General features: G+C 37.7%; 2 protein-coding genes across 8 annotated transcripts in view; both read left to right on the forward strand.

The window, feature by feature from the left end:
- SENP7 (SUMO specific peptidase 7) overlaps nt 1–4,850 on the forward strand; it is a 46,968-nt gene extending 42,118 nt beyond the window's left edge. For all 7 annotated transcript variants that reach the window (XM_065676512.1, XM_065676513.1, XM_065676515.1 and 4 more), the window contains 2 exons: nt 759–909; nt 2,552–4,850. In XM_065676512.1, the coding sequence (XP_065532584.1) occupies nt 759–909; nt 2,552–2,692 (292 nt within the window). In that variant the 3' untranslated portion in view covers nt 2,693–4,850. The remainder of the gene's footprint in view (nt 1–758; nt 910–2,551) is intronic.
- Nucleotides 4,851–6,066: 1,216 nt separating this feature from the next.
- Nucleotides 6,067–13,139, forward strand: part of IMPG2 (interphotoreceptor matrix proteoglycan 2) — a 58,911-nt gene continuing 51,838 nt past the window's right edge. Inside the window, exons 1-2 of the mRNA XM_065675794.1 lie at nt 6,067–6,142; nt 9,953–10,213. Coding sequence (XP_065531866.1) covers nt 6,067–6,142; nt 9,953–10,213 — 337 coding nt within the window. The remainder of the gene's footprint in view (nt 6,143–9,952; nt 10,214–13,139) is intronic.

Genomic DNA, 13,139 nt, shown 5'->3' on the forward strand with positions numbered 1-13,139 from the left:
ACTGCTTTTACACACTCCTAATGACTAACATTTTTTAAAGTTGCTAATATTAAATTTTTGAAGCTAAACAGATTTTTTCTTTTTTTGTTGTATTCACTTTTCTGAAAGGAAAAAAAATCTGTAAACCAAATAGTACCTCCTTCTTGTAAAAGTAAATTATTCAAAATGCTAAGTGATGGTTAGGTGAGAATCAGAAATATTTGTGAAGCCACTTTTCCCTAGAGAGGCCTCCCCACTGTATGTGTCGTGGGAGGGAAAAAAAAAGGCAACTTTTTTAATTAATTTCTTTTTTGTTTCTTTCTAAATCTCTATGGGATGTATTAACTAGTGTTCCATGCTTTAAGCTGCTCCTAGGATTGAAATTCCAGAGAGGGTAGTTTACTGGAGTTTAGAGAGATGTCATGAAAAGTCAGAAAACAGGGGTGATTGGTGGAGTTGTGAGATCAGGGAATTTTGGGAAGCAGACCTCTTATTCCTTCAGTTTGCAGTTTTACTCTGGAAACAGTGTAAGGACACTGATGCAGGGGTTTCATGACCTCCTGTTTCCTTGAGCTAATTTTTGTTATAAGGACTTCGGGCTTTTAAAAGTCCAACACAAGGTCTGACTTAATGTGTATATTTTTTTATTCCCTAAGTCAGATGTTATGTTCGATTTTTGATAAGCTCTGTGCCTTTGCAACTCTGACTAAAGTCAGCAGAAAAGTTTGTTGCCTTTGAAAATTAGACCCTTTCAATCCCATCTTCAAAATCTTTTGTAGGTACCTTGAAGTGGAATGGGAAGCTAAACGAAAAATGCATCGAGAATTCAGTAAATCAACAATGATTGACCTGTATCCCAGAGTGCCTAAACAAGATAACAGCAGTGATTGTGGGGTCTATTTGCTGCAATATGTGGAAAGCTTCTTTGAGGTACAAATGGAAACTACCTTCCCTTTTGCTCAAAATGAACTTAAACCCAAAAAACCTATTTCTGAGGGAAATAGCCAGACACAAAAGCCTGTGATGCTCAGCCTCAAAAGTGCTAAAGCCATTTGAGAAAGAGGAAATAAAACCCATTCTTCAATAAGACCCATAGTGGCAGGGGTCTTTTAAGTGGAAAACAGTTTTTTATCTGAGTTTGTTGGCAGACATTTCTGACCTCGTAGTTTAATGTTGCTTTTATATTGACACACTCAATATCCTTAACTTTGGATGTATTTGGGGTCTATTTAGTTTACCCGTTTCTGATCTACAGGTGTTACAAAGGCATCTTTTCTGTGCATCTCGTCTTGTAGCCTCTAAAACTGTGGTCAGCTTGTGCATTGAGTGGCTCTGTGGCAGCAAATTCTGCAGAGAGAGGCAGGGTGGAATCCTTCAAAGGGAATTCACAGAGCACTCTTTCCTGTTCAGCACGTACCTTTAAAAGACTGCAGATGCTGGACTTCTGGCATTGGTTTTCAGGGTGTCCCCAACTCCTCCTCTCTATGATCAGTGCATTGTCCTCTTGCTCTGTCCTTTGAATAGCTCTGCAGTTTTGATGTTTATACATGTGGTCCACGGTCTGTCTGAGAGTCCTGAGTATGGAAAGCTGTGTGGAGGGCCTTGGGCAGTGAACAGATTTTACTTCCATAGTAGAACAAATTGCCATTCCAAAGTGCTTGTACACTACTGCACACAGCATGGGAAATAAATGTGAGGAATTGGAGGCTGTCATCTTGTTGAGATCACAGGACATGGTGGGATAGCTCACATGACTGTAGTGCTGTGATGGGTGGATACAGGCTCTTTAGGGAAGACAGGCTGGGAGGATGAGGAGGTAGAGTCGCCCTTAGTATGAGAGAGCAGCTGGAATGCGTGAAGCTCTGCCTAGGATTGAATGAGGGGCCAATTGAGAGCTTGTTAAAGAGCAAACTAATATGGGTGACAGAGTAGTGGGAATCTACTGTAGACCACCTGATCAGGAAGAACAAGTGGATGAGGCCTTTTACAGACAGCTTAGAAGCAGCCTCATGTTCAAGGACCCTGGTCCCAGTAGGGGACTTTTAACCACCAAATTCTACCCTTCTTTATGTCCTGCTAAAACTGCTAGCAGTGTTCTTGCTTCTTTGTTGTCTCTGATCAAACAGACCAGCTCATGACAGAAAAACACGTCTAAGGCAACAAAACCTCAGCATATTTATCTGCTGTATGCTTGATCCTTCCCTATAGTGCGATTGTATATGTGTGTGTTGTGACCAAAGTGCATCTGTCCCTTGTTAGATATCTAAATTATGTCTAACTGTATCAGAATTCATGCAACCTGCCTTGAATATGAGCTTATAAAGATACTGGTGTATCTTTAAGAGAAGTGGTGATAACCTGTTTGGTGTTTATCATGAGTAGCTTGTAGTAAGGGTGTGTGTATATGTCATTACCATGGAGGAGCTGGAATTTGACTTTGAAGCCTGTGTCACTGTCTCATGAAAACTTGTTTATGCCTCCATGGTCTCAGCAGTAATGGAAGGGTTTGGAGTTTTCTTGAAAAGGTTGCTTTAGGAAATTCATGTTTTACATATTCCTTTTTTGTTACCAGAATCCCATAGTTAACTTTGAAGAACCACTGCATCTGGAGAAGTGGTTCCCTCGTCAGCTCATCAGAAGCAAAAGAGAAGAAATTCGGGACTTGATCTTGCAACTGCACTTTCAACAGCATGGTGGCAGCAGCAGCAGCTAGTAAATCTAATAAGCCATGCATGGCAAATAACACTGCTGTATAAAGCAACTGGAACTCTACTTAGCAGCATTTGGGCTCTTTCTGCCTTGCAAGTTTAAAAACAAAACAAAAGAACCAGAAGCTCTTGCAGGGGGGTTGGACTAGATGATCTTTTTAGGTCCCTTCCAACCCTTGGGATTCTGTGATTCTGTGAAGAAGTGTTTTGTTTGTTCAGTGTGTACTTATTTAAAGATTTTTTTTTTTTTTTCCATTTGGGTAGTGTGGCCATGGAATGAATTGCAGGGGTGGGGGAGAGGTTGTAGATAAAAGCGTAAGTACATAAGCTTAATACATATGGATTGCTAATTGATTCTTTACTTGGCATATGAAAGCTGCATACATGTATGCACCACAAGGAGGTAAAAATGTTCATCTTTTGAAGCTTGCTTTTTACAATTCTGTATGAACATGAATGATTATGTAGGAGTCAGGCTTAAAGACAGGATTTTGACCCTATATCTCTTTTGATTTTGCATCCCATGCAGATACAGTGAATACAATGTATTGGGTTTATTTAAGGATCTAATATTGACTTTCTTTAGAGATGTATTTTTTTTTCTGATTATATACAGAAGTAGTCTGTATGTGTCAAGATTTGAGGCTGATGAGTTTTGATTTTTTTTTTTTTTTTTTAATTTATATATTTTCTCCTCCCTAGCATTTTCACCATGAAAAGTCATCTTCATGAGTGGAAAATATTTGCTTGAGAATGACTATTAAAATCTTTCAAAGTCTAGAGTGGATTTATGAAAAATATCTTACTATTTTTTCTTAGCAGTTTTTAGAATAAATCTTGCTGTCAAATGCAATACATGAGTGCAGTACATTTTTAATCCTATTCACCTTGATTTGGGGAGTTATTTTTATGAATCTTATGGCATCGCTTGCATTAGAAAGGTAAGAAGGTTGTAACTCAACAACCTTAAAAGTTTGAGGTGTTTTACTGAAAAGTAAGGCAAATTAATTCAAAAAGGTCATTCTGTTCTACATAATATATCTTTAAGATACATAATTTGCACATAAGACATCAGGATTTATACTTTCATTAGGAGAGTTGAGTAAAGATGTCTGAATATTTGTTTGAACTCAGACTTGATTTGATAAAGTAGCAAAAGTTTATCATTGTCTTAATATGTATTTTTGAAGTTTTTTCCTCAAACAGCAATCATATTAAACTTTAATAATGTTTTGATGTGCACACTTTTTTTCTGTAGTTACTGCACGATAGAAGGTTACTGTTTTAAGACGATGCTTTCTCACTGGGGAGCACCCCATTGTAAGTAAACTTAAGTATTATCACACCCTTCATAAGGACCATGTATCAGACAACACCAAAACCACCTGTGTCATAAACATATCTACAAAACCAGAACTCTTAAAGCTGAAAGTAGGCTAGGGGGTTAAAATAAAAATTGAGGGCAATCCAAAGATGTGAACATTTTTGCGGCATTGCAGAATTCTCAGGGCACTTTCCCTCAATACAAATCTGAAACCTAGCATTTGGAAAATCCAGTTATTACTTCAGGTTCTGTACAGTCATCTAGAAAACCCACCACCATTGTTTCTCAAACCAGGAAGCATTCTTTCTGGACAAGAGATGATTTTAAAACAAAATAATTTGCTGAGCAGTTACGTTCTGTATAGCTGTGAGCAGCCTAGTGCAACTACTGTATGTTTTTTGTCTTTGCTTCTGCTTTAATTCTGTACTTTGTCACTATCCCCACACCATCTGTCCCTCTCATCCCAGAATTTTTGTGGCTTTCAGCACCTAAATCACAACATGAGCATTACTTACAGGGATAATATGTGTATTTATTGTAAGACAGATGAAGAATAAAATGTGGAAATGTGTGCCCTTTCTCTACACCTTTTTAGTTATAAATATTTACGGTGTTTCCTTTTGAAAAATAGTTTGGTCTTTTTCTCATGGTAAAGTTAGTTTTTATCATAAAGTAATTTGTTCTTTTTTTAGATTGACTTGTTTATAGGTATGTAAAAGCAATATCCATGTATAAACTTTTCTGAATTGGTTTTATACATTAAAGGATTGCCTTTGTAGATTTGTTAGATATGTGCTATGAAAATGCCAATACATTTGATATTAAAATTATATCCAGAAGTTGTTGAATGTGATTCTTATCCTTCTTCTCCTAGCTGCCATAAATAGCCAGTGGGCTAAGCAGAAGATAGGCCATTTTACTGCTTTTCGGGTATATGTACAGTATGTGTCTCAACCTAAATTTCTATCAAAGTGAGTGCCTTTTATCAGAGGCACCCATCTGTTGGCTGGACCCAGTCTCAAGAGAGGTGTGCTGCCCACCAGGGGCTCAGATCAGGGATGTTGCTGAAAGGCTGCCTGGTGTAGTAAGTCCCACTATTACCCACTTCTAGTTGTTCATGTGGGTGTTAGTGACATAGACAGCAGTAGCCTGGAAAACATTAAGAAGGACTATAGAGCCCTGGGAGAGGTGGTTAGGGGCTCTGGAGCTCAGATAGTCTTTTCATCAACTCTCCAGCATAAAAGGAAGTTGTGAATGCTCCATCCCTGGCAGTGTTCAAGGCCAGGTTGGGCAGAGCCTTGGGTGACATGATTTAGTGTGAGGTGTCCCTGCCCATGGCAGGTGGGTTGGATCTTGATGATCTTAAGTTCCTTTCCAACCCTAACTCTTCTATGGTTCTATGAGTATTTGTTCTCCAGTCCTTATAAATGCACACAGCTAGTTCACAGCTTCTTGTGGCAAGCAAGGCTGCTTTTTGTCTCAAGAGCTTTACAGTTGTTTTCTGTAGGTAGGCTAACAGTCTTGACAGTCTGAATGACTAGCTTGGGAAATGCCTGGACCCATGAGTTGTAACCCACTCCTTTTCAGCCATTCACATTTAACAGAGATGTGGTAAATGCTAGGATGTGTCTCTGGAAAAATTTACACTCCAGGTACCTTCATGCATCCTTTTTTCCTTGCTAGGACTCCCCAAAGATAACTTTTAGGATGTATAAGGCACCAGACTGAATCAGGGCCTTTCTGCACATATCCTGTGCCTCCATTTCCTGTATTAATCCCTGTTTAACTGAAATGGTGGAGTGGCATGATGCTTCAAAGCAAACTGATCTTTTTAAAGCTCTTCACCCTACACTCTGTAATCTTGGTTTCAAGGAAGTGAATTGTATTCAATTAGTGTTAGCTTAATTTGGCTGACCTCACTTCCTGATTTTTCTGCTCTGAATACTTTACAATAATATCACTTGGTGGAAGAGGTGGTGGTACAACAAGTGATGGTGGGCTGAATTTGCTCAGCTGGAAGGCTAAGTGGTCTCGGACCTTGCTTGTCCATGGGAGATGGTTCAGCAGAGAGCTCTCCAGGAGCATAAACAAGAAGTGGTAACGGTGAAATGCAGGGAGTGTCTGCATAAAGGTAAAGTATACCTTTATTTTGCATTTTTTGGTTATAGATGAGTGGATTTAGCTTTTTTAATAAGTTGAATTTGAAAAATTATCTGGGACAGTATGTGCTCTATAGCAGAATTTCATTGACCATTACCTTGTATAGAACTATAATTCAGCTTATCACATTTGCAATATGAAAGTGCATGTCCTTTTCAGACACAAATTGTCAGAAAGCTGCCTTTTTATTTTTGGAGGTACTCATGTGATCTTGGTGTGTTCCATCACTAGGATTATACTTACCTTTTTTCCCTAGCAAGGATATAATTTCCTGAATACTTTCTGAAAGCAGATATGATTTAGCTGCTGGAAATGAAGAATTATTTAAGTGTTTGAAATACATAATCATACAGAAGCTGACATAGCCATACCATAGAAAAGAAAAACATTGACAGAGATATAAAGCAGATAGTTTTTCTACTGTTCACATTCTGAATGCATTTGAGTTCTTTGCATATGAAAAAAACGGCAATGCTGTAAATATGAAGATTCTCCAGGAAAACTTTTAATTGGGTTTCAATTTTCACGAAGCACATGTATTCTGAGGATTTTCTCTAAAAGGATTAGTTGGCATGATTCTTGAGGTAAGTTAGAGTTTGCCTTTATAAGTATGTATAGTATTTCTGATCTTGATGCAGTTCATTTTTTTGCAGGGTAACACGAGCAAAAACATTCACCACATTGAAAGCACCAGTCTCTGCAGAGGTTTAAAACAGTAAAGGCTGGTCTGCGTTATTGAATCCAGGATTGTAATACAGGTACCCATGCTAGCCTCAAAAGTTGCTCTGTCTACCTAGAGATGCTGACTAGGACTCCAAAATGTTATGGGCACCAGTGCAATGTTGTTCTGTGCTTCATACCATCAGGACATTCAATTTACAGCTCCTGTGTGGTGTACTGCACTTGGTGTTGCTGCTAGTATTGTAGTTAACTGGTTTGACAGATCCAGAATATCTGATTCTGAGAACACTGGGGGTGTTAAAGCAGCCTGGTGGGTTAACTTCAAGGTTAATTTAGTAGTCCTGTGGGGGAAAAAACCCAATGAAAATATGTCGTTGCTTTGAAAAATACCAGCAAGAATCTATTAGATCTTAGGAGGCAGAGCCTAAAAACAAAGGGAGGTTTATTTGATTCCTGTGTGTCCTGTGAGTAATACCGGGAATTACGTGTTAGCTGAACTGCTGGGACTTCAGCAGAGCAGCTAGAAGAGATGAGTTGGCACTGTGTACCTAAGGAGCTCTGTGCAAATGCTCTGCAGACCATCACTGTTGAGGCCTTGGGAATCCAGCTCTGAAATGTTCACACAAAACCTCTACCAAAAATAGCCCCTTCAGACAAATCAGCAGTTTGGTCAGAGTGATCTGAAGTCAGTAACCAGCAAGTCCTGAGTAACACCACCCAGGAGAGAGCCCTGATGGGGTTTTTCTAGTGGTCTGAATGCAGGCTGCCATTGCAGGACAGCTTCCATACACATTTCCACAATGAGCTGACCCTGGACAGGAAGGGAGCTAAGAATGCTGCTTCTTTCCTTCACTCTGTCCTTTTTCCAGCACTTAGCTGAAAATCTCTTCAGGTACTTCTGTACTAATTTCTTCCTGCTACTTATGTCTGATAATACATGAACAGAGATGAAAGAATTGCAGCTTGCCCAGGCTTTATCTCTGGGTGAAGCACTGCTTCTAGGATGTGAGGGACAGCGGTGTAACAGCATGAGATTTTCTCCATTAGCACAGACTCGGGCAGCAGGGCTCTATTAGCTCTGTCACCAGAAGAAACAGTCCTACAGAAAGGTTGCTTTGGTATTATCTACGTAAGCACCAGTGTTTAAGTGAGTCACTGCCTTATTAGATACATCTATTCATACAAGCAGAAGATAAAACACACTGAGACTTTGCACTTGAGACTAGCGTGCTCCCTCTGACACTTCATGGTCAGTGTGATTTAAAAAAAGGGCATAATTGAAAGGCCAATTTAAAAACGTGGTTAATTAAATGTGAAAGGTGCTGTCCTTGCTTGGATTGTCTCTTAATGGTATGACAAGCTCTGGTAAAGAGCTTAGCTGGCCAGATTAAAATTAAAAAATTGTCTCGGTCCATCTGCTAGCTCCAAGAAGTTTACTTCCATCACCTTTCATTGGTTCGTCACCAAAGCGGAATATTATCTTTGAAAAGAACATGCCCAGGATGTCTTGGTTGACTTTTTTTACCTAATGTTTTTTTCCAGAGGTAATTATATGTGACATCAAGGTATTTTCAAAAAGGACAATGCTTTTGGTTGGTTCCTGGACACGTTAAATACCACAGCTCTTCTGCTGAAAGGGTTTGGGTTTTTTTTTCCTTGCATATTGTTTGGGTTTTCTTTTATTTTTTTTTTTTTTTACACAAGTATGTTTGGTTTCCTTTGGAAAATATTTTTTTGCCTTCCAGCTCTGGGAATCAAAGGCGACCTTCAAATAGTTACAGGTAATGCAGAAGTCTCATTTGTATTCTTGTTTTCAAAGTTTACCTATGGCAATGTGTAGAAATAAAAATGCCTCTCTGCTTTAATTATAACAAAGGGAGCTAATATAGAGAAACATTTTGTCAAACCCATGCCATGATATCCGTGTAAATATGGAATACTTGGAGTGATTTCCAGGAGGTATTATTGTACATTTGTGTTGTTTTGAGTGTAGGATGTACCCACAGGAGGCAAGTTTTTCCAGCTTTGAGAGACATTAAATACTGGTAATTTTTTTACTATTTTCTCTAATAATTTTGTATTAAATCTTAAAAAGTGAGATTCTGTCTTCTGCTGAGGGACACTGAAAATGTATCAGTTTGAGTAAAGATTGAGCTTTTGCGTTAGTGACTTTTTTAAGTTCTCTTGTCCTTCTGATGTACCATCTGATGGTGGACTTCTGCACTAGAGCTGACTATTAACATACCATAAAAATAACCACATTCTTTATCCTTCAGTCATCAAAGTCAAAGGTGCTATTGACTTTGAAGTATCAGAATAAGCCCATAATCTGTGGGATGAAAAATGCCATATACTTATTATTGTTCTTTCTCTAATAAATGATTCATTGTGATTCTTCTTTAGGCATGATTTCCAGGTAAAAAGTAAAAGAAGAAAGTTGAATTAACTAATTTCAGGTTAGCTGACTGCTGACTGTGGAGGATAAAGAATTAGACTGTCGGACTAAAACCAAATAGACAAATTCTCCTCTCAGAGGTGAAGTTTCCTCTGGAGTGATGTGGAACAACTACTATAAGCGGAAATTAAATGTAAAAAAAAAAAATAAAAAAAAAATAAGGCTTATGAGCCCTTTTCCCTGCCTTTATTTTGCTGCTCTACTCATGCAGGGACCTATCTCATGGTGGGGACAGGTGTACCTGCTAGCTGTCAATTCAAGTAACTTTCTTTTTCCAAGGGGTATAAATGTTTCATGTGGACAGAAAGTATAAAAAATAATCGTTTATGTAATTTCTGGTCCTGAAAGCTTCTAAATACATGTTTATTCACAAGTGTAGTCCCGTTGGCTTAGACTAAATCACAGAAGGGAAATTAAACACGCAGTATTTGGCAGTCAAAAGGTTAGAGCTTTAGGTTGTGTTGCAATTTGATGGGATGCTGTAAAAAGCTTAAGGTTGTCTATAATAGTACAGTCGTACAGACAGATTTTGTTAAGAGAAAAAAGCAGTTATGTCTTTCAAAGACCATAGCAATGGCATTAAGATACATAAGATGGCATCATTATCTCATCTGAGAAATTTATGTGTCATTTTAATTTTTACAGCGGAAGGTTATTCAGCTACAAAAGCAGGACAGGCTAAAGATGTTCCACCAACCCCTCAGCTCAGTGACTGGCAGTTGGCAAACCCTTCTCTGCCTCCTGAGTGGAAAAAGCTTAATGGCATCATGGAGGCTGAACAGGTCAATATGCATTTGCTGTTAAGAAGGAAGAGATCCATTCTGTTTCCCAGTGGAGTTAAGATCTGCCCTGATGAATCTATTGAGCAGGCTATTGCCAACCATCTGAAATATTTCAGGCTCAGAGGTAAGTGACTGTATGTTTCATGAGTAATTGATAAAGAACATTAATTTACAAAAAAAAAAAAAAAAGAAAAAGATGAAGCTTTTAAACATAATAAAATACCACGTCACAAGAAATACATTATTACCCAAGAAACTTAGTTTTCTGTCATAATCTGCAGAAGCTGTAAAAAACTACCTTCTGGTTAAACTCCTGTCATAAAAACTCTCAGTCCCTCAAACCACAGATAGTGTTTAATAAATACTAATCCTTTATCATAGAACAATTTGAATTCTAAGAAAAATAGATGTTATGTACAGGTTAGCTAAATGGTAGAGCTTCTTGTTTTTATACAGTGTTCTTCCAGTGCTAGTAGAATTCACTGAGGAATCTTTCAGAAAAGAATCAAGTCTGAGACATCAGTGTCTCAGCCATGTGACTTTTGATAAGGCTGCTTGTGGAAAGTGTAGTATATATTCTGTCTAGAAAGCCAATCTTTGTGTATCAGGCTGTAGTAATTAGTAATTATATTATTAGCAGTAATAATATTAATATAATATATTAATAATAATATTAATAAAAATATAATATTATTAATAATAGAGATTAAACCTTTCTTTTAGGATGTAGAAGCTGGTGTGACAGAGCTTTTCTGAATAGCTGAAATATTTACAGTAAAATCTTCTTCCATGTGATGAAATTTTGCAGCATATGATACATTTTAAACCCTTCTGTCTAACAACAAAATAGAATGGGGTGTTGAGGTCGTGCAGTACTTTCTGGTATTTGTGTGTCTGTGTATCGTAGCACTCAAGCCACATAGTGTCTTAACATGTTTGCACATAATTGGTGAATTGGGAAATGGCTGCTGTCATAGAAGAAGGAGAGGTGTTTAGAGACTCATATTTATTGAGATGTTCTTGATAGCCTATAAAAGAAACTCCCACTGGAAACTCAATTTATTCATTTAGAGCAGTGAAAAATAATTAAAATGAAGAGTTTCTGAGTGTCTAAAAGCAAACAAAGTGTTATCGCTTTAGATACCAGCTTTTTCTTGAAACCATCTTTTTACTAGGTAGCTGGATTACCATAGTGATATGATATTGAAATGGACTTTCTTGTCTCTGCACTGTCAACAAAACAGTCTTGGGAAAGAGCATGGTCACTGTTCATCAATCAGAGACCAGCTACTATCAGTGATTAGAAAAATGATCCCACAAGGGAACAAATATGAAGGTACTCAGAATCTATTGATTTTTAAATCTCAGTCTGCACTTTTGGAATCTTCTTTTTGTTCTGTATCTGAACTAAGGAATGATTTTAATATCCCAAACTTTATCTAGAAAGGATGGTTTCAATATAGTCTATTATTTCCTTAGTTTTACTTTACTATCAGCAATAAATAGTACCACTACCATGGAAGGAAAGGTTGATTGCTGTTTTGATGTAAGAGCTCGTTAGAAAAACAGAAAAGGTATGCATGTGCTGATTATCCAGACTGCATTTGTTCCACCTATATCTACCTTAGAAGGAAACAGATGGGAATGCAGTTATCTATCTGTAGCTCCTAGTTTATTTACTTTGCTAGCTTGTTAAAGCCTCTATTAGTGTCAGAGACTGACTGACAACCATTTCTGTCATAGGCTCCAAGCAAGTGGCTATATCATATCACTGTAGGGTCAACAGTGTACAGCTGTTTTGTTGGTTGGGTTTGTTTTTTTTTTTTTTTGTTGTTTTGGTTTTTTTTTTTTATTTTTTGGTTGTTTTTTTTTTTTTATTCAGACTACAACATCTGGATTTTTTTAGCCTTAAAAAGATACAAGATATAGACATATGATAAATATATCATACATCCTAAAAAATCAAAGGAAGGCAAAATGATTTGGAGAAAAATTGGTATTTTCTTAAAACATCAATAGCATCTTTCAGCACATGAAAGTCTAAGTAATGGTATTCAGTGGGCAGCTGGAGATTTCACAAAACAGATTTTGTGAAAATGTAATTGTAGGATTTCAGATAGTGAGTGTACTATATATAGTAATATTCATAATAAAGGTGTTCTTTACAGCTGATAGTGAGATGGTAGCCCAAGCCCCTGTTAAATCAAAATTATTATATGAAAAATAGCCATGCCCTCTCAGAACAAAAGTCTGTCATGACCAGTCACCCTCTGTAGACAATTTAGTGAATTTGTTCATTTCCTTTGGTAGATGCTGGTGGCAGAGGACTGTAGTAGACTTGGAACTTGAAGTAGCCAGTAAAACAGAAGCAATGTAGCATGGCTTGCACCATTTCCCTATACTATGCTTTTTAACTGGGTAAAGCAAAGGCTGCTGGATTTTGACACCATAGCTGAGGCTTAATGCTGCTGCTTTTTGCTGCCTCTGAGATGTAATTCTCTGGTGGCTACCTTTCCTAAATTTTGTTTGCATTTTTTCCTACTGTGACCCACTCTCTTAAACACTTCAAAGGAAAAAGTCTTTCATGTGGATTAGCTAATTCACATTCTACTATTATTATTTAAAATCCTGGTTTGTTGTATATATTGTTTAAGAGTTGCTATGTTATAGGTAATACACAGCAGCATTTCAGGAATAGATGAAGTGATTTCTGTGCATGTGTGTATACTAATTTATTTAGTGAGTGCTAACAAAGTCTTTACAAGAAAGATCTGTTAGGAGGTGTCTGTCAGTCTCCCTGTCACTGTAGTCCTTACTGAAACTCACTGCAGTTAAGGCATTCAGTTGTGAAGAAATTGTTAGAGAGGAGAAGGAGTTGGTCTCGTGTTGCCTCAAAATAGAATATTCAGCCTGATTCAGTGCTCTTAGTCACTGTACATGTTTCAGCTCTTAACTAGGATTTAACTGGGATTAAACTCCAGCACTGCCCAGTTACACAAATGGCCAGAAATCCACCCTGCCCTCTACGAGGTGCCCAGTGCTGTCATATG

Source organism: Lathamus discolor, chromosome 4 (genome assembly GCF_037157495.1).
Source record: "Lathamus discolor isolate bLatDis1 chromosome 4, bLatDis1.hap1, whole genome shotgun sequence".
Classification (NCBI taxonomy): Eukaryota; Metazoa; Chordata; class Aves; order Psittaciformes; family Psittacidae; genus Lathamus; species Lathamus discolor.